The following is a 21,835-nucleotide window of genomic DNA, read 5'->3' as shown; positions in this document are numbered from 1 at the left end:
AGTTGGGAAGAAGACAGGCTGAAAGAAGAGCATGTTCTTTCCTTCCAGCAACCTTGACGCGTCGTCCCCTACCTGCAACCTCATGTTTCCCTGGGATGCTCTTCCAGACATTTTTACATCAGTTCTCTCCACTCTTCACACTTGGAGGGCTGTAGTCTAAGGTAAGAGCACATCTCCATATTCAGTGTAAGGGTCTCTACTAATCACTCCTGCTGGTTGTTCATTGGCTCCAGCTGTCCACATGTTGAGTCTCATGGGCAAAAACCTGACCTCTCTTGGATTTAATGAACAGTTGACCCTAGAACAGCAGGTGTTTGAACTGCACAGGTACATGTATACGTGGATATTTTGATAAATAGATACATACGGTACAGGATGGTAAATGTATTTTCTCTTATGATCTTCTTAGTAACATTTTCTCTGGCCTTGCTTACAAGAATCCAGTATATAATACATAGAACATACAGAATACGTGTTGTTTATGTTATTGGTAGGGCTTCTGGGCAACAGTAGGCTGTCAGCAGTTAAATTTGTGGAGAGTCAAGAGTTACACGGGGATTTCTGACTGAGTGTGTGTGGGGGGAGGCTGGGGTCCCTAACCCCTGCATTGTTCAAGGGTCAACTGTAGTTTTTTTTTTTTTTTTAATTTTTAAAAAATGTTTATTTATTTTTGAGAGAGAGAGAGACAGAGTGTGAGCAGGGGAGGGGCAGAGAGAGAGAAAGACACAGAATCTGAAGAGGCTCCAGGCTCTGAGCTGTCAGCACAGAGCCCGACGCGGGGCTCAAACTCACAAACCATGAGATCATGACCCGAGCCGAAGTCAGATGCCTAACCAACTGAGCCACCCAGGTGCCCCTAGTCAACTGTAGTTCTAACAGGTTGGGGGGTCACCCTTAGGAATCAGCGGCATTGGTAGAGCATGTGTGCATGTGACCTTTTATCACAGATGACACTCTGCTCAGCTCATAATAACTCCAAGGTGACAGCTCAGACTAGACTCTCTTGCTACTTTCCTTCATTATGAGCAGAGTGTCGGTTGTAGCTTAAAGCTGCAGGATTGTTTCCACACGAGAGCATCGGCCTGTAACATCTGCAACCAGGATGCCTTCTTTCTACCTGAGAACCCTGGCTTCTAATGGGAAAGGAAGTTGGATGGAGCTCATCTGGTAACATGCCTTTGGAAAGGTGAAAAATGCCCCCACAGATATGTACATACATAGAACTTCTTTTGGGGGAGAATGGGGGTGTGGAATTGTTTGTTAATTGCTTCTCCTCTAGTATTTTCTTGTAAGGTAGTTCCTGGGATTGGTTCCCTGACCTGGGCAGTGCTATGAATCTCACGTATGGCTCTGAGGCTACAGCTTGCCTGGTGCGTCTGCTGTCTGTACTGCACTCTGCCTGAGCCTGCCAGCCCTATACTCTTGGGAGCAAAATGAGACCACTTTCAGCCATCTTCACCCATGTAATACCTCTGGGTTCACGCTGACAGGGCTTCCCTGAAAAGCCCTGCACAATGAACAGTGTGAGACTATCTGGCTTTACTAAATATCCAGGACCTGTTAGTTTATCAGAGCCAGGGGAGGGGAGCAGATACTGTGGTTTAAATTAGCTAAGAGCACGCAATATAAGGTCAAGGGCCAAGGAAAGGGAAAAAGAACAGCTGGGAAAGAGATACGCTGCTGTACTCAATGTCATCAGAATAAAGATGGACAGGAAAGGGGCTTTGGTAGATTATCCTTGTCTCCCTAGAAGGCAGCTTCATGGAAACCCCTATTGGAAGAAAGTATTAAAGATAATAGAAAAGTGTGAACTGAGGTTGATTCCGAAATCTAATAATGGAAGAGAGGGCTAGCAATGGTCCAGGAGAAAAAGCACCAGATTTCAGTATCTGCAAAAAGGCTGGGCTGGGCAGAGCTGAAGGCGAGCCATTGGGCCGAGCAGCCTGGAGACCAAGGAAGGAAGCAGGTAGTCGTTTCATCCTTTGGGTCAAACTCTTAGCTGCTGGTTGTGTGACAAAAGGTTAGAAAGCAATGATCAAAGCTTGCTAAGGCCGGGAAATTCTATTGTGGAAATTAAGTCCCTTTTTCTCATAAACGATAACTCGTTACTGCATTCAGAATTGTTTGAAGGAGGCCGAAAAAACAAGAAAACCTAGTGAATCCAAATTTCTTGAAGGTGTCCGATGTTCTGATGCAGTGGTGCTCAGAAAAAGATGCTGTAATTCTTGTAGAGATACACAGGTTTTTCAAAGGTTGGTGATGGTTTTTTTTCCCCTTTCTGTGTTAATAACAAATTCTGGTTATTAAACAGTAAGATTAGAGGCAAAACACTAGATAAATCATTACGTGCAATAGTTTCTTCACAAATTATCTACTTTAAGGGGGCACCTGGGTGGCTCAGTCGGCTGAGCGTCAGACTTCAGCTCAGGTCACGATCTTGCTATTCTTGAGTTCGAGCCCCACATCAGTCTTGCTGCTTGTCAGCCTGTCAGCACAGAGTCCGCTTCAGATTCTCTGTCCCCCTTCTTTTGCCCCTCCCCTACTTATACCCTCCTCAAAAAGAAATGTTAAAAAGAAAACAAAAACCAAAAAACAAATTATCTACTTTAAAATCAATCCAATGATGAATAGCTCAGCAGTCAAATGGTTTACAGATATCTGGGGCAGTTTTAAAAATACCTGAACCTGTAAAACGTTAAGTATATTTAATACTGTCAACACATAGGGATTGGATACAAGTATCTAAGGAAAAGTTCTTTGCTCAACAGACTACAAAAAGGAAATTATCTGGAGTAATTCCACATTAAAAAAAAAATGGAGTCAGAGAGATTAGCAGAGAGAACAGAGTTATCAGCCAGTGTGTTTGAACTCCTAGTTCAGTACGCTGCCCATCACACTACACTGCACTCTCAAAACACGGTCTGTTACACTCCCTGTACAATCAGCACCATGCCAGCAAAGTGGCATCCGCATGGGTTGTTAGCCGGGAATAACCTAGATTACCAGCCACTGAAACACCACTTCATTTGTGCTTTTTGAGGACATAGAAGAGGCTCAAGACTCAATCCGAAGAACAGGAAAACCTCATGAAATTAACAGAAGATTTAGAGAAGAAGTCACCTTCGTAAAGTGCTGTATCTCATGGGAACACAGTTTGGAATAGCTGTCGGTGAAGCAGGACAGCAAATACAGTTGGGATGCTGTTTCTCAAAACTGAGGCTTCTGTTCTCATCAGTAACTGCATACCTGGACCGAAAGCTCCTTCCTCAAGCCTGAAAATGCGTTTGTCTTACCAGACAAAAATACAAAAAGGGGAGAGGGGTGGACCTGAAAATGTTCCTTCACAACTAACTAGCAACTTGGAACTCTCACAGCACGGAGCAATCGCAGTCCGTGGACAGCATTTACCACTGGGAACAGAAACTTAATTTGTCAATTCACTGGCGGCAACTCAAACTTGGGAAATAACATGAGTTTGGAGATTCATATTTTATTTACAAGTAAATGAAGAATGTCTCCTGTGAACGCTAATTTGGAACAAGAACAACATAAAGAAGTAGTTGCTGGCTCCACAGTGACGTGTGAAAGGAGTCCTTGCTACTGGTTTTTCTTAAACAATGATTTTGTCATTAAAAAGGAAAAAAAACAACAAAGCCATGTGATTTCTTCATGTTGCACATGCGAAAGAATTCAAAATAAAAACGACTTTCCAAACTCTACAGTCTCTAGTCAAACGTGTGAGGAGACCAGGATGTCACTTTCATTCAGTGAGAGCCCCTGCTTCCCAAGAGCCATGGCCTCTGAGCAAATGACTTAATACTCATCAAGAGTATCTGCTCGAGGAATGGAGAGACCCCGATCCTTAAGAGCTTGAACTTTCAGCTTCTCGGCTTCCAGCTTGGTCTGCTGTTCTACCCTTTGTTCTTCTAGGATTTCTTCAATAGACACTTGCTGGAGGGGTGTGTCACTCTCCTTTTCCAAGTCCTACAAAATAAGCAGGGTTGAAAAACTTCCACTGACGACCAAGAATAGAAAATATTATAAATCTTTAGGCAAATGGATTCCTATGCCAGGCTTGGGTTATTTTTCATGATTGTAACACGGCTGAAATATCCTTCTCCTGAGGACAGAGAAGTTTCACAGAGAAATGGCAACACTACTATAGAATACATACTTAGATGAACACAGTATTGGGGATCAGTACCAGTGTGTATAGAAAACTTTAAGTTATCTGAAGTCCTACATTACTCAAGGACTGTTTTTCTTAAAAAGATGACATATATGCATATATATGTATGAATAGCTATTTCCCCAGCCCCAAAGGACACCAGAGAAAAGTTACTGAGGCCAAGATGGCTTTAGATAAGTTTTGTATTTTTACATGATCAAAGTCAGCTTAATTTCTGGGGGTTGTGGCTCACTAAGGTAGAGAACACTGATTCAAAGACGTACCCCCACCCAAAGACAACAAGTCTTCTAGGGAAAACCTCATTAGACCAGTTAGGTTACTAAAAATCAGCTTGGCTCCACTATTTTAATTTAAAATATTTTTGCGTTAAAAAAAAAGTTATTTTTCCCCCTATTTTATTTTTTAAGTAGGCTCCACCTCCAGTGCAGGGCTTGAACTCACGACCCTGAGAGCAAGACCTGAACTGAGGTCAAGAGTCAGACGCTTAACTGACTGAGCCACCCAGGTGCCTCATTTTTCCCCTTATTTTAAAAATACACACTCACTGTATGAAATTTAGAAAACAGACCAGCAGAAAAAAAATTTTTTTAAGATTATCTATAATTCCAGTATAGAACAATATTTTGGTGAACATCCTTCCAATTTTTCTATGTATATACTGACTTAAAAAAAATCTACAATGCAAACATTAACTGTAATTTTTTCACTTACTCTGGCATCATATGCTTAATATTTTTATGTCTGAACACCTTACAAACATTTGATAACTAACTTTTCATGCAGAACCTTGCTATAAAAGTATCTCATTATCCACAGATTGTTTATTCTCCTTAAACAATTCTGTGTTTCTGTAACATGGAAGGCCAATACACACAGGTATTCTTCTCTTCCTCTATGATTTTCAGTAATAAAATTCTGGGAAGGCATCAACACATCGACAATGTGCTCCAGATGCTCCAGCCTACCCCGGATACTAACACTTCATGTGCCTGCCAAGGCCTCAAAAGCCACAGGCAGTGACAGCAGATGGAAGATTCTCACCAGAGAGGTTAGAAAGAAAGCCAAATAAATTACACAAGTCCTGCCCTGGGTCAAATGTTAACTGTACTGGGCAAAATATATCTAATCAAATGTAACCTGCCCTCACAATCTATGGGTAGCAGCTGCAGGGAAGATAAGGTCTTAGGCCGGTGTACTGCTTCTTGGACTTTTCAATATGCTATTCATCAAGCTATGCATGTGGTTATGATGATGCCAATTCCCAACAAGCAGTCTTATTACTTAAGGTTGTGTGCATTACTGTCCTTGAGGCAGAATCCAGGGACTTCTTAAACAAGATGTTCACAGAATCTAAATGGTTTCTGGGTATGAGCTTCCCTAGGGCTGGTACTTAATTTCTTCACACTGACTATTGATTTCATAAGCTGTGTATGGTTCAACTTACTTGAACCGTTAAGTGTTTAGTGGTACCACTGTAGAAATTTTGCAGCATCCAAACAATTAACATATAAGAGTACTTTCTCCACAAAAGGGCCCCTAGGAAACAATGAACCTTCAAGAACAAATGCAAGGTCATTCCTCCCCACACACATATACATCTACACAGGGGTACATTTGTGCCAACGTTAACTGGCACACAAAGCATTTCTGTGGTGTTTACAACTATAAAACCAAAGCAGAGTATGTATGAATATTTTAACTTAAATCTTTTCCTCTGATAGCAAAGGAGTATGTTTCCTCTTTAAACAATAGATTGAGAAAAGTATAAACAAAGGAAAAATAATCACCCACACTCCTACTGTCCAGAGAGGGGTTAGCTCTCTTAATATACTGGCAACAACTTAACATTTACTAGCCCCACTCCCCACACCCCAGGATACCAGAGTGCTGTATTTCAACTTTTACATATTATGACGGGATGACAATTTCAACTGCTGAACAGTGCAAAAAATGATCTAATGGACCAAAAATAGCAACCACAAAAACATTTTAAAAATTAGAAAAAACCATTTCATACATTTCATAGCAGCACTTAGCAATACTGCTATTTATTGATAATACTGATTAGTAATCTCTAGCTGTTTCAACATGAGGTCTCTAAACCAACCTGATCCTGGCAGAATTATCTTACTTTCTCAAATGGCTTATTATTGAAAATTGCTACAGACCAAACCACTCCACTCCAAAGACTTATGTAAACCTAACTTAAGATGTGGGTAGGTATTGAGAAACTACATTGAAAACAAAATAGGAAAGGATAAAATTAAGCAAATGCCAAAGTTTTTTAGTTTGATTTTCCTGACAAACCCAATAATCAGAAGCAAAGTCAAAGGTTTTAGAGAAAGCATTTTTAAGTAAATATTTTATGTAAAACATGAAGTCAAGTTTTATCTTCTTTTAAAAATGTCTGTGAATCACTATATTGTACACCTGAAACTAATATAACAATCTGTTAACTGGAATTAAAAACTTAAGGGGCACTTGGGTGGCTCAGTCAGTTGAGCATCCGCTCTTGTTTTTTGGCTCAGGTCACGATCTCATGGTTGGTGAGATGTAGCCCCACGTCAGGCTCCGTGTTGGAGACTGCTTGGGATTCTTTCTTTCTTTCCTTCTTTCCTTCTTTCCTTCCTTCCTTCCTTCCTTCCTTCCTTCCTTCCTTCCTCTCTCTCTTTCTTTCTTTCTCTCTCTCCCCCCCCCCCCCACACGCTCACTCTCTCTCTCAAAATAAGTAAACAGACTTTATAAAATAAAATAAGGGGCGCCTGGGTGGCTTAGTCCATTAAGCATCCAACTTTGGCTCGGGTCATGATCTCACAGTTCGTGAGTTCAAGCCCCGTGTCAGCCTCTGTGCTGACAGCTCAGAGCCTAGAGCCTGCTTCAGTTTCTGTGTCTCCCTCCCTCTCTGTCCCTCTCCTGCTTGTGCTCTCCTTTTCTCTCAAAAAATAAACAAACATAAAAAATTAAAAATAAAAAAAAATTTTAAAAGCTAAAAAACAAAGTGTGAGTATTTCTAATAGTTATATATGATTTTCTAATAGTTTTGTATGTATATATGCTTACATATATGTATACGCACAGTTATGTATTTACACACACAGATCTACAGTATAACAGGTTAGAAGACTTAACTTTTCACCTGCCAACTGGTCTTCCTGGCATAGATACACAGCTACCTCTTTAGTTGTGAGCTAAGAATCCAAGTGAAGCTGAACTCTATTCTCAGGACTGGTAACAGATGGCTTCTCCTACAGCCATTCTTTCCCCTTCCCCCCTTAAAAAACAGGGACATCATATTGTACATGCAATGTGTCTTTCCCCCAAACCCTGCTCATTAGCTTTATGTCATGAAAACCTACTTGTAACCAATTGTTTAAATGACTGCAAAATATTCCAGTGTATATAAATCATTCTTTATTGAACTATTGATTTCTTGTTAGGTATAAGTTTTTAAATTTTCTGCTATTAAAGATAACAGAAATAATATATTAATGAACATATTTGTACCAGATGGTATTTTTGTATCCAGTAAAATCAATGATACTTTGCTGCTAATGGGATCAAAATCTTTAAAATGCCAAGAGGCACTGAAACAAAGTTAATTATTCTCTGTAATTTTCCTTTTACCACTCTAGCTTTCCTAAGCTAACTTGGTGGTTTCCTATGAGAAGCTGGGAGAAACGTGAAAAATGTATTTTTTCCTTCTTAAAAAGACAAAAAGAAACCTAACTAGCATGATTATCAAGACCCACAGCAGCTTAACAGTTTTCACTTACTATTTCTCCTAGTAGGACCACATTTTCTCCTCTGACCACAAAAATCCCTCGAGGAATATCACCGTATTTTTTGCCCACATGAATACGCTCCACAGTCTGATGTAGCACTAAATTAGCTATAAGTGTATAGGGAAGAAACAAAGATATTTAGTTCAAATTATTGGGTAAAGGTCCACAACTCAAATAATCAGTTGAGTAGAAAAGATTTAGCTAAACATGATTTTAAAATTTTCTAATTCTGGTCAAAAGCTAAAATTTGAAATAGTCTTCTCCTGTTTCACTAAGACATACCACTTGGGAGAGACTTCTAAACAATTGCAAACTGAGAAAGCATTTGGGATTATGTTGCACTGATGCATGAATGTTGGTGGGAATCAGTCACAAAAATTAACTTCCTTTATCAGTTAAATTGAAAATATCAACATGAATGTAAGAAAATACAAAGGAGTAGGACACTTGGAAGACTCTAAAGCCTAAACAACTGCAGAGATCAAAATTTTTTAAGACAAAAGCAATCTCTCTATGTCGTGTGGGTATGTGTATATGACGATTTACCAAAGATTTAACTTTGTTTCAGTACTTAGGATTCATTTAACCCAGTGCAGGTATCCATGGGTTATGACATACAAAAACTTTTTTTCACACTGTCAGATAACCATACCTGGTAAACTGAGAATAAAGCATTTGCTACTCCCCCCCCCCCAAATAATTAGACAAATTTGACTTACGATTCAGAACTCTAATCTGTTAAGAGTAACTACTTTTCTTTTAAAATTGGTATTATTTGTCTTATTTGAAGAAAAGCAAATATCTATGTTATCTTCCCCAATTCCTATAAAGTGTTTCAATTGTTACTTTTCCCCATGCCCAAATCCACTAGCAGGAATCCAACAAATGTTGGTATGAACTGAGAAGTTCCTTGAAACAGAAGCAAATATAGATCTCTTTAGAAAAATGCAAGGTGCAAAACAAAGATCGAGACTCTTGAGTCTGATGTATCCCTAAAATGTAAAATCTTGAACTTAACGTTGGGATCCCTAAAAAGCTTCCGGAAATACCTTCTATCCAACTTTCATTGGACAGGGAGGGATTACCTTCAGTGCAGGAACTGCTTTGAAGAGTAGTAGCACCCAAGCCAATGTACAAATGAGCAGCTTTTTCAGTGGACTGAGTTTATTTCTATCATTTGGCTCCCTCTACTGGGGAAAATAAAAAAACAGTCCAAAACATTGTAATCGTATGTTCTAGTGAAAACCAGTTTTAGAAATACGAACTTGTAAATACTAGCTTTTGAATCACCTAATCATAATTTAGAAAACAATGATGTAATGACTCAAAACAGTATTCCATTATGCCAGACACTTGAGAAAGCTGCAGGTAAGTCAATTTCAACATGAATTAACACAAAAATACATAACAATGGTGTCTCTCATTATCCAGAGGATAAGACTCCACAACTAGTACATACCGAATTGATCAATGCTTCTTAAAAAACCTATAAGTGTCCTTCCATCTCGAAGCAGGACCAAATGCTTTTCTGGGGAGAGGAAAAAAGATCTTTAAAAAATGAGAACTGTTAGCTTCAGGATTAGTTTACAGGATTAACAATAAAAAAAAGTTAATAGCAATTTAAGCTCCACCACTTCCTCTTCCAATGTATTTATGGCAGAGTTCATTGGGAAATTAGAAAGAGGACCAAGGTATTCTGGGGTTTAGATGACAACAGTCGTGGTGAAAAGGAGCAGAAGCGTGTGGCAGAGTGGGCAAAGGACTGGGTGAGGAGCACGGAAGCATGACTCCCAGCTCTAGATGTTAATGTTGGCAGTTAAACCCTCCCAGTGTCATGTCAGTTTCTACATCCACAAATTGAGAAATTTAGTCTAGATGACCTCTGTGATCTTAATTCCACAATTATTTTCCTCTCAACTTAGAAGAGCTTCTGTTTCACCCTTTGGAATCAGGGAAGGTTTTAAATACAAACAATGCCTCAAGTGAAATAAGGATGCTGACAATCAGCTAGAGCAAAAATTCATGAATATTTATTGAAAGCTATGTGTTGTTCCGGGGCTGAGATATACAGTAGAGAAGACTCAAAGTGATCAACCTTATCAACTTATATTCCTGGTGGAGGAAGGCAAAAAACCAAAAAACGACCTACTGTGATTAGTGCAATGTAATAACAAACAAGACAGCAGGATAGTATGACGAAGAGAGAGAGAAAGTAGCTAGGAAAAACCTCTCTGAAGAGGTGACTTTCAGCTGATACTGAAGAATGACAATAAGCCAGTTGCTAGACTAGGTAGCAAAATTCATTAATTTCTTTAATGCCATAAAGTACTTACTAGAAGCATAACAGAGAAACAAGACAGTGATTCTTCCCTGAAGGAATCTGTAGTCTTCTTTGGGCTATAAATAAGTATTACAAGAAAGCAAATCTTAATTATATGAAACTGAGAGAAACTATTTAGCTGGAGGAAGTATCTGAGTTCAACCTTGAAAGGTAGATAATTTTTGGCCTCTGGGAAGAGTGACAGGGAAGGGGAGAGAAAGGGAAATCTGTAATTTAGGCAGCAGGAAAAAAAAAAAAATAGGTCTGTATGTATCCATACGTTTGGCTAAAAGTTGGGGGTGTAAAGGGAAGTCACAGGAGATAAAGTCCAAAAAGTACCAGAAGCAGGTTCAGCTCGCATTATGCTTCACAAGAAAACACTGAAGACTGAAACGGCAGAAAAGGGAGAGCAGAATGTGAGACATGAAAAAGAAACCTACGCCAAGGCCAATGGAAACGGAGAGGCAGAGAGAACTAAGACTGTGTGTGATCCTTTTTCCTTTTTAGAGAAAGAGAGAGAGAGACAGCACCAGCATGCATGCAAGAGAAAGACAGAGGAAGAGAGAGAGAGAATCCTAAGCAGGCTCCACACTCAGTGAGGAGCCTGATGTGGGGCTTGATCCCATAACCCTGGGATCATGACCTGAGCTAAAATCAAGAGTTGGATGCTCAACCAATTGAGTCATCCAGGCACCCCAACACTATGTAGTTCGAAATGATGGGACTGGTCAGCTGAGTCTGTAAAGGTGTGGGAGGGTGGAGGGGGTGAGTGCTGAAGAGAGGAGTTAAGGAAATGTAGGAATTTTGAGTCTTCATGTCAGGGCGGGTCATTTATCAAAAGTTGGGAATAAAAGAAGCTTAAGGTGGAAGACTATTTAGGTATTTGTGATTCTGAAGTGCTAACCAGGACACCTATGTAGAGATGTCAACAGGCAGTTGTAAATGTTAAGACTGGAATGTCAAAGAGGTCAGAATTAGAATTTTGGATAAGTCCACAGGGAGGTGATATAATTATTAAAGTCCAGGAACTCTCTTAGAGATTTAAAGAAAGAAGTACACCAAAGACAGAACCTAAGGGACCACCTATTTTAGGGAATAGTGAGAGTTAGGTAATAAAATCACCAAGTATCAATCTGGCGAAATCAAGAAAAGAAAACAATTAAGAATCTAGTAGTAACAGTATCACAGTGCTGCAGAGGGGAGGGAAGAACCCAGAAGAAGGCATCAGACTGCTGCCTTTCAAGAATACAGCTTCAGGGGCACCTGGGTGGCTCAGTCGGTTAAGTGTCCACCCTCTTGGTCATGATCTCACGGTTCCTGAGATTGAGCTCTGCTTTGGGCTCCACGCTGACAGTTCAGAGCTTACTTGTAATTCTCTATCTCTCTGCTCTTCCTCCGCACATTCTTGCGGCACGCTCTCTTTCAAAATAAATAAACTTAAAAGAATGCAGCTTCAGCGGTATGATGACAAGAAAAATCAGACTGCAGGGGTAACGGAGGTGCTCAGGAAGTAGAATCAAATGGAGAAGATTAAAAAGGTTTGGGGGTAAAGATAGGAAAAAAGGAATGGGAGTCTGCTGAGGAGACATAACTGAGAGAAAATATGAGATGGACACACAAGAATATAAATGAAGGAAAGAATTTAGGGGAAGAGAGAAGATATGAGAGGAAAAGGGTATTAATGGAAGAAGCAGTGGGAAGAAAGAGGAATAAAAGAGACTGAAAGGGAGAAACACTTCCTACTCAGATGAGACAATGAATGAATATGCAGAAAGACTGAGGAGAGAAGATGAAATTGTATGTGTGGTTGTGGGGGTAGTGAAAGGTGCATAAGAATTGTTTCAAACTTTTTAGTAAAGGAAGGGGCTTGGAATCTACAAAGAATGGGTTAGAGGGCTTTACTACATTATTTTTAGTAAAACAGCAGAATGTATTAGGGGCCTCACATAATTCAGATATACAAAACGAGAGGTGGAGGCAAAAGGGCATCCACAGACGACAGAAATTGAAGATTTCATTACATATTACAGATAAGCTTGTGCAGTTCTTATTCATATATGAATATGGTCCAATTCACACTACACTTTCTTTTGACAGCAAAATCACTAATTTTGATTTAAAAAATGATTTCAGACAATGATAAAAAGAGAATATGATCATGGACTCACTTTTTATTTTATTATTATTATCTTTTAATATTTAGTTTTGGGAGAGCACAAGTGGGGGAGGGATGGAGAAAGGGGGACAGGATCCTAAGCAGGCTCTACACTGACAAGTTGACAGCAGTGAGCCCCATATGAGCTTGAACTCACCAACCACGAGATCATGACCTGGGCCGAAGTTGGACCCTCAACTGATTGAGCCATCCAGGTGCCCCTTATTTTACTATTTTTTAAAGATTTTATTTTTAAGTAATCTCTACACCCAACATGGGGCTCAAACTCACAACCCAGAGACCAAGAGTCGCATGCTCTACTGACTGAGCCAGCCAGGGGCCACACAGACTCACTTTTTAAATTTGCATACACAGTAACTGTGATTGTTGTGACTTGTTCAAAACCGTGTAAACCATTCTACAGCAATTACAAGTTAATGAGACAGATCACACGATTAAAATTATAAAATGTTGCTTGAGGAATAATTCACAGATGAGAGCTTAGAAAAAAGGAAAGATAGGACAACTATTAAGTTGGCTCCTCTTTTGTACAGGACTGTACTCATCTTCAGGACAATTACTGGCAATAAGAGATGTCTTATTAGTAGGAATAAAAGAAAACTGTCGAACAGAAAAAGAAAAAAAAATTGGAAGTGATTCAGCCTTTCCAGAAAAGTCAACACCTTGTCTGACAGCGATCTCTACTATCATAACCTGAAAGTGCTTAAGACCCTTACGGTAGAAGAATATTGCAATGACTACACAGCATAAAGCCTATGTTTAGTGTCAATTACGTCCAACCACTGTTGGTCTTAAATTTTTCGTTTCTTAATGAATCCTTTCTCTATTCTGATTCATCCACCATTAACAACCTGGTACTTCGATATATCGCAGGTGGGAGATAGTAGACGGGGGGAGGGCAATTTTCGTGTTTGGGCCTCAGTAGCCGCGTCCTTCCACAGCAGGACTTAAATTCTACAGCTTGTGGCTTACCGACCCCGGGATTGGTGGAGGCTGCCAGAGGCAGGGCAGAGGTAGACGGCTAGGGGGTGGGCAAACGGAGCGTCTTGCGGCTCTTCACTCACGTGGAGGATGTCAACGCCAAACACCCTGAATTGTGTCAAAAACACACTCAACCCGCCCCAGACTCATTCTACGAGCCCCTTCCCGAAGAGATACGCGCCCAGGAGGAAGGATCTCACCCCGGACTTCATCCAGGGGAGATGAGCTACTCACTGTCGATGTCCTCGATGAGGCTGGCGGTGCCGGGCATATAGTTCATTTTGAGCTGAGATAAGGCTGCAGTGTACAGCGGCGGTGGCCCAGCGTGTCCAACACCTTCCTCCGACCGCAGTCGCCGCCTGGGCGGGACTGGGACAAGGACCCCGACCAGGAGCAGCACTTCTGCCCCGGCTTTCAGCAGCCGGGGCCTGCCGGAAACGCCTCCATATTATTCCCACCCACTTCCGGTACCACGTGCCCGTCCTCAGGAAGAGGCGGGACTGTCGTGCGGTCCCGAGACAACATTTCCCCATCCCTGATAAAAGGGGAAGAGGAATCTAGATTGACTAGATGGCAGGGAAGACGTATTCTACCTATTGAGGAACGCGGTGCTCCCGCCTGCCTTCTTACTTCCCAGACCCCAAAGTCACGGACCTCCGTTCCTCAATTGTCGGGACTCGACAGCCGAAGGGGCGGGACCGGGTCTGGGATTGGCTGTTGTCGGCCGACCCCTTTCACTGCTGTCCAGTTCCTCTCGCGGGCAGGCGCCTGCGCAATGGGACGGTCGTGGGGGGCGGGAAGCGCTTAGGGGCAGTAGAGCCCCATGTCGGCCTTGAGGCGCTCGGGCTACGGCCCCAGTGACGGCCCGTCGTATGGCCGCTACTACGGGCCAGGGGGTGGAGATGTGCCCATGCACCCACCTCCGCCCTTGTATCCTCCTCGCCCAGAACCTCCCCAGCCTCCCATTTCCTGGCGGGTGCGCGGGGGCGGCCCGGCTGAGACCACCTGGCCGGGAGAAGGCGGAGGAGGCGATGGCTACTATGCCTCTGCAGGCGCCTGGTCAGAGACAGGTCGAGCTGGAGGAAGCCACCAGGTAAGCTTTGCGCCATCTGTCCCAGGGGGTTCCGATAAGGGGAGTCTTGGGTGGGGGGTGAGGGCCATCGGGATTGATAAACCTCCAGAGTTCATAATGGATCAGGTTTCATATTTGTTTTCCTTATGGGAGGATTGGAGAGACGGAGACCGGAATCGTGGCGGGGGCGGGGGGATATGCTTGTGTTCTCTTTGCTTTTCCTTTCCTGCTTCGACCATAGTAAATGTGTCTATTACCATTAAAAAAGGAAGAAAGATACTGCGCTGACTTGCTAAGCTAAGTAGCAGGCTGCGGAGTCTCTCGCCTAGAATTGATGTTGGGCCGGAGTGACCTGGGCAAGCTTTTCGAGCTCTGACAATTTATCCTGCGTGGCTCATATGGCCGGCTCTCCCCAAGAAGGGAGGTGGCTGCAGCCCCCGCTGTCACTCAGCAACCCCTCCCGCCGGGAAGGAGCGGTGAAGGAAGAGGAGGGATCCGGCATTTAGCCCTTTGCCCCTAATACTTTGCCCAGGATTGAATCACCAATAATCAGTGTTAGAAAACACCTTTACTTGGATTATTAACTTAATCTTCACTGCGGCTGCAACGTAAATGTCATCACAGTCTCCCTATTTTATGCTTAAATAGTTGGCTCTGAGAGGTCAACTCACTTAACTTGGTCAATAGAGGTATCCCCGGCTTTTTGAAGGTTCACCTCATTGCCACTTCAGGTTTTTCAGGAAAGACCTACATTAGTGCCTATTTTTACTTAACGAAAAGAAATCTGAAGAAGAGTTTTGCTCTCACGAAAAAAGGTGAAAAGCGAAAATAGCTTCAGCGTTTGTTTTGCAGCAAGCAGTTGTAGAGGCAGTGCGCAACTGGGCAGTGAGTGGCACCGCCAAGCTTCTTCCCTGGGAACTGCACTCCGCATCTCAGTATCATGCTGCCATAGCTTTGAACTGTGTCTGTGAGCATCTGTGTTTTATCTCGATTTATTTTGTGCATCCATCAGCAGGATATGTCCTAAGGTATTAGAAAAGCCTCAGAAAGGTTATTTTGAGGGTCTGGGATTGCGCAAACGTTTTTCATAAAAATTAATGGTAATCGCTTTTTCGCCTTATGCCATTTTGGCTTGCAAAAGATTTCATAGGAATGTCCTACTTTCAAGATAGCAGGGGAAACCTGTACACTCGGATTTACAGCATTTTACTCCTTGTATTCTTGCCAGATATATACTCTCTTTTGCTAATTTCAGTATTCTTAGTAGAGAATTATTATATGGTGAGGTGCACACCTCTGTTTTTGTTCAGTAATTAATAGCATCTTCATGGGTTGAAAATGTAGTAGTGAAATTCTCATGCATTGCTGGTGGGGATGTAAAATGGTTCAGTGCTTTGGAAAATAGTTTGGCAGTTCCTCAAGCATTAAGTGTAGAGTTAGTATATTATTCAGCAAGTTTGCTTTTGATTATGTACCCAACAGAACTGAAAACATGTCTATGTAAAAACTTACATGTTTTTATGACCAACAAGCATGTTCGTGGCAACATTACTCAGAGCAGCCAAAAGTGGAAATAACCCAAATGTCCATCAACTGATGAATAGATAAAATATGGTTCACTTATACAATGGAATTATTTAGCCATAGGGAGGATATAAGTACTGATATGTCCTATGATGTGGATGAACCTTGAAAACATCATGCTACATGAATAAAGACAGTCAGAAAGACCACATACTGTATGAGTTCATTGATATGAAATGTCCAGAATAGGCAAATCTGTAGAGAGAAAGATTAGTGGTTGACAGGGGCTAGGGGGACTGGGGACTCTGAGGTGATGATAAAGGGTATGGGGTTTCTTTTTGGAGTGATGAAAATATTCTGGAATTAGATAGTGATGATGATTGCACAACTTTGAGTATACTGAATATACTAAGAATCGTACACTTTATTTTTTAAAAAAATGTTTATTTTTGAAAGAGAGAGGGAGAGAGGGAGCACGCGCACATGCGAGCGAAGGAAGGACAGAGAGAGGAGACAGGATCCAAAGCCAGCTCTGTGCTGAGAGTGGAGAGTTCAGTGTGGGGCTTGAACTCACGAACGGAGAGATCATGACCTGAGCCCAAGTAAGATGCTTAACTGATTGAGCTGCCCAGGTGCATCTGAATTGTACACTTTAAAAGGGTGGGTTTTGGGGCGCCTGGGTGGCGCAGTCGGTTAAGCGTCCGACTTCAGCCAGGTCACGATCTCGCAGTCCGGGAGTTCGAGCCCCGCGTCGGGCTCTGGGCTGATGGCTCAGAGCCTGGAGCCTGTTTCCGATTCTGTGTCTCCCTCTCTCTCTGCCCCTCCCCCGTTCATGCTCTGTCTCTCTCTGTCCCAAAAATAAATAAACGTTGAAAAAAAAAATTAAAAAAAAAATAAAATAAAAGGGTGGGTTTTATGCTATGATAGTCCTATCTTTAAAAAAAAAATATGCGAGGGCGCCTGGGTGGCGCAGTCGGTTAAGCGTCCGACTTCAGCCAGGTCACGATCTTGCGGCCGTGAGTTCGAGCCCCGCGTCGGGCTCTGGGCTGATGGCTCAGAGCCTGGAGCCTGTTTCCGGTTCTGTGTCTCCCTCTCTCTCTGACCCTCCCCCGTTCATGCTCTGTCTCTCTCTGTCCCAAAAATAAATAAAAAACGTTGAAAAAAAAAATTATGCGAGAAACAACATGTTGTAGTACCGGTTAACTGTGAAGAAGGGTTATATATTTTTTTGTCTAAATCTGGAATAAGCAGGCTATGGAACTTTAGTTCCATGGGATCAGAGTGATGAAATGCTTGGCTTATAGGTAGGCAAACTAGACCGAAGATCAGGGGAAAGAAAAGAGAGGACCGATACACTTCTCCTTGGACTTGCAGTATTCTGAAAACAAAAGTGTGTTTTCTGGGCGAGGTTAGAGAAGTTAAGATTTTAGAATTGTGTAGGGTGTTGTAAGGTATGGTTGGAGCATAGGTGTGCATGTAAGATGGGTGATGGTGCTGGAGTAGGAGTGGTTGGCGATGAAGCTGGAATGTGTTATGGGTATTTGTAAACCATTTCAAGAATTTATCTTTCATGTTAGTGTTCTGGAAACTTGAAAAGCATAGGATGGCAATTTCTTACACAGGAATAGAAAATTGATGCAAAAGATATGCATGTTGTCAGATGTTGCAAATGTATTTTCCAAATTCATTGTCTTTTAACTTAATGTGGTTTTTGACATATAATACGTTTTACATTTTTATATAATCAAATATGTCAAAAAACAAAAGGTATAGGAGGGGGCGCCTGGGTGGCTCAGTCGGTTGAGCATTCAACTCTTGATTTTGGCTCAGGTCATGATCCCAGGGTTGTGGGATTGAGCTCTGCATTGGGCTTCATGCTGAGTGTGGAGCCTGCTTGAAATTCTCTCCCCCTCCCTGCCCCTCTCCCATGCTCATTAGCGTGCACACGTGTTCGCTCGCTCTCTCTCTCTCTCTCTCTCTCTCTCTCTCTCTCTCTCTCTCTCTGGGGCCTGGGAGGTATATATAGGAGACTTTTGAATCTTACTACTCAAAAAATGCGGTCCATGGACCAGAAGCTTCAGTGTCACCTGGGGGTTGTTTGAAATGCAGAATCTCTCCTACTCCATACTTAATGCTGCAGTTTAGTAAGATCCCCAGGTGATTCTATGCTTGTTTATGTTTGAGAAGCACTGCTGTATAGAATTAAAGATACTGATGTGATGTTGCATTGAACCACTACAAGGACTTGACTCTGTATTAACATATGTAAATATGCAGGGGAAGAAAATGGAAATCTAACTATCCCTGTTTTCTTTCTTTCCTTAACTTGTTAGTTATACTTACAGCACCTTCCCTGAACTAGCAGCATCTGCATTCCTTAAGAGCTTGTTGGAAATTACGTATGTTAGGCCCTGCCCCTGCCCTCCAGAATCAAGTGTATATTTTAACAAGATCCCTAGGTGATCTGCATGTTACCCCAGAATGAGTCATCAGAGAGAGAGAGAGCTGAGATGGAAGCTGGAAGCTGCGGGGTTGGTGTCTTACAACCCAGTCGTGGAAGTGATAGACCATCACTGTGTGCTCTGCGTCATAGAGACCAATTCTGCTGTGTGCTATGGTCACAGAGACCAATTCTGGTACAGTGTGGGAGCCATCGCCACAAAGGTGAAAATACCACACTAGGGGATCATTGGGAGCCATCTTAGGGGGTGATTACAATGGGAAGGACTGGGGAAACAGCTCAGTTATGCTCTCAGAGTAGTTCAGAGGAGAGGTAAAAAAGGCAAGCATTTGAACAATGAATGTACACAGCTTTTTTTCAACATTTTGTTACAAAAATTTTCAAACATACGGAACAATCGAACTACACAGTGAATACCTATGTAGCCACCAACTAGATTCTGTAATTAGCATTTATTATATTTGCTTTATCATACCTATGTAGCTTACTCTTACTTTTTTTTTAGGTTATATATTTTTTTTAGTAATTTCTACATTCAACATGGGGTTCAAACTCAAAACTCCAGGATCAGAGTCACATGCTCTTCCGATTGAGCCAGCCAGGCACCTCTATCTTACTTTTTGAATGCATTTCAAAGCAAGTTGCATAGATTTGAAAGACATTTTTAAAAGTGTATGTCAATTGGAAGTGAGGGAAGCTGGAGAAACAAGGTGATCCTGAGGTTTTAGTATTTCCTAGGAGTAAATATTCCATAGTAATAAAAAGGAAGAGGAACAGGTTTGTGTTTTTTTTTAACTTGTTTTATTTTTTATTTTTTTAAAATTTACATCCGAATTTGTTAGCATATAGTGCAACAATGATTTCAGCAGTAGATTCCTTAGTGCCCCTTACCCATTTAGCCCATCCCCCCTCCCACAACCCCTCATGTAACCCTCAATTTGTTCTCCATATTTATGAGTCTCTTCTGTTTTGTCCCCCTCCCTGTTTTTATATTATTTTTGTTTCCCTTCCCTTATGTTCATCTGTTTTAGTCTCTTAAAGTCCTCATATGAGTGAAGTCATATGATTTTTGTCTTTCTCTGACTAATTTCATTTAGCATAATACCCTCCAGTTCCATCCATGTAGTTGCAAATGGCAAGATTTCATTCTTTTTGATTGCTGAGTAATACTCCATTGTGTGTGTGTGTGTGTGTGTGTGTGTGTGTGTGTACATATATATATACCACATCTTCTTTATCCATTCATCCATCGATGGACATTTGGGCTCTTTCCATACTTTGGCTGTTGTTGATAGTGTTGCTATAAACATGGGGGTGCATGTGTCCCTTCGAAACAGCACACCTGTATCCCTTGGCTAAATACCTAGTAGTGCAATTGCTGGGTTGTAGGGTAGTTCTATTTTTAGTTTTCTGAGGATCCTCCATACTGTTTTCCAGAGTGGCTGCACCAGCTTGCATTCCCAAGGAGGAACAGGTTTTAATGGGAAGATAATAGTTTAGTTTTGTACCAGAAGAACTAGTGATTGTTTAATAGAGAAGCTTAAAAAAATACAAAGACTTGGCAAGGGTTTATGTGCTACATTTATTTCATTTCTGTTGGAAGTCGGTTACTCATGGTGCTTATGATGTGCCAACCTCTGGATGCAGTGTATATGATTGATTAGAGAGAAGTTTATGATTTTGTTTATGTTTTGGGTTTTTTGATGTCACCTTTTTTTTTCTTAAAGATTTTATTTAAGTAATCTCTACACCCAACATGAGGCTTGAACTTAAACCCCCCAAGATCTAGAGTCACATGCTCTCCCGATTGAACCAGTCAGGTACCCATTGATGTCAAATTTTAGAGTCTGGCATCCAGGAGTTGTTGGTAGGACAAAACAATAGATGTGGAGTTAGGTGAGTGATGGGGGATGGCCATAGTAATTTGAGAGTTATCAGATTGAAGCATATTCGAGGTACTAAACTGGGTAATGTTCCTGTGGGAGATCTTTAAATAGTGATCTAGAATAGTGACAGAGAAAGAGGTTCCAGAAGGAGACAATCAGAATATGTGGAAAGACAGTAGGGAAATCAGGAAAGTCATGCAATGCAAAGCAAGCAAGGACGTAATACTGTTTTGCAGGTAAGTGGTAATGAGAACTGAAAAGATGCTGTTGGATTTGGCAATTAAAAGGGCCTTGTTGATTTTAGTGATGACAGTTTAAAATCGTATTAAAAGTAATGAATAGGAGGTTTGGGTGAAAAGACAACCAGTGTAAAAACTGTAATTCCAGAAGTTTAGTAAATGAGAAAGTTAGCTGATTGCAAACCAGGATTGAGGGAAGAATTTTTAGGATTAGGTGATTTTGAATATGTTTGTAAGCAAAGGAGGGTAACCTAGTAGAATGAGAAGAAAGATGAGAACAAAAGAATAGAATGTGGCTTGTGGAAAGAGGAATTAAGAAGTGAGGAAAAGGGACACTTAGGTGGCTCAGTCGGTTAAGTGTCTAACTCCTGCTCAGGTCATGAACTCACGGTTCATGCATTTGAGCCCTGCATCAGGCTCTGTACTGACAGCTCAGAGCCTGGAGCCTGCTTCCGGTTCTGTGTCTCCCTCTCTCTCTGCCTCTCCCTTGCTCGCACTCTGATCCTGTCCCTCCCCCCCACCTCGAAAATAAATAAAATATTAAAAAAAAAAAAAAAGTGAGGAAGAGCTGGAAAACCATCCAAGCCAGAGGAAGGAAAAATCAGTTTGGAGTCAGAGTGGAGGAACATTGAAGGAGTTTATAGCTCTTGGTGTCCTTGATGAAGTAGGAGGTGAGGTCATCTGAGAGGAAAGGAAATGGCAGGGATTAAGCTGGGAACTTGATATGATGAATATTTGAAACAGGTGCTAGGGGAAAGTGGAAAATTGTAGAGAAGCACGGGAGAGACCCAAATGAGATTGAGAAAAATTTTTGATGGTGGTCAATACAGGAACATAAAGTGCTTTTGTAGTGATTTGGACATAGATAGCTATAAAAACCATTTTTAATGTACTTTTCTAATTGTTTTTGTCTAATTCTTGTTAACAAGGTAAACAAATCTGTAAATGGAGTTTAGTAGCAGCACTAGTCAGCTTCCTCTGCTGGTTAGATTTGCTTGGGCTGGGGTCATATTTTGGAGGCATGTTGGTAAGTTACTTTGTAAATTTAATCTTGTATCCACTTCTTCAACCCTAGTTTTCTGTTTGTTAACTAGTTCTAAGATAAACGTGAAAGGAGTTGACTCCAGCCTTCATCTACGATTTAAGTATTTCTTCTCAAAAGGGAAGTAAATTAATTTATTCTTGCATAATTTTGATCAAATTTC

The 21,835-nt window shown here is 41.4% G+C and overlaps 2 protein-coding genes across 3 annotated transcripts in view; one reads left to right on the top strand and one right to left on the bottom strand.

Annotated features, from left to right (window-relative positions):
* Positions 1-3,470: 3,470 nt before the first annotated feature.
* Positions 3,471-13,892, bottom strand: LSM1 (LSM1 homolog, mRNA degradation associated). The gene is made up of 4 exons (XM_047856608.1): positions 13,683-13,892; positions 9,431-9,499; positions 7,963-8,078; positions 3,471-3,984 (listed from the first exon to the last, which is right to left on the bottom strand). Exons 1-4 carry the CDS (start codon positions 13,726-13,728, stop codon positions 3,814-3,816), a joined length of 402 nt encoding a protein of 133 aa, XP_047712564.1. The 5' UTR covers positions 13,729-13,892; the 3' UTR covers positions 3,471-3,813.
* Positions 13,893-14,159: 267 nt separating this feature from the next.
* BAG4 (BAG cochaperone 4) overlaps positions 14,160-21,835 on the top strand; it is a 31,450-nt gene continuing 23,774 nt past the window's right edge. For both annotated transcript variants that reach the window (XM_047856606.1, XM_047856605.1), the window contains exon 1: positions 14,160-14,541. In XM_047856606.1, the coding sequence (XP_047712562.1) occupies positions 14,272-14,541 (270 nt within the window). In that variant the 5' untranslated portion in view covers positions 14,160-14,271. The remainder of the gene's footprint in view (positions 14,542-21,835) is intronic.

This window comes from Prionailurus viverrinus, chromosome B1 (genome assembly GCF_022837055.1).
Source record: "Prionailurus viverrinus isolate Anna chromosome B1, UM_Priviv_1.0, whole genome shotgun sequence".
NCBI classification, from domain to species: Eukaryota; Metazoa; Chordata; class Mammalia; order Carnivora; family Felidae; genus Prionailurus; species Prionailurus viverrinus.
This window is presented reverse-complemented; position numbering and strand designations above follow the sequence as displayed.

Bases quoted from the DNA above. Each gene is read 5' to 3' on its own strand.
- LSM1 (XM_047856608.1), bottom strand. From the start codon at position 13,728: ATGAACTATATGCCCGGCACCGCCAGCCTCATCGAGGACATCGACA. The intron at 9,500-13,682 runs GTGAGTAGCTCA...TCCTCTCCCCAG, and splicing joins CCTCATCGAGGACATCGACA to AAAAGCATTTGGTCCTGCTT. The intron at 3,985-7,962 runs GTAAGTGAAAAC...CTTATTTTGTAG, and splicing joins TGGTCCTACTAGGAGAAATA to GACTTGGAAAAGGAGAGTGA.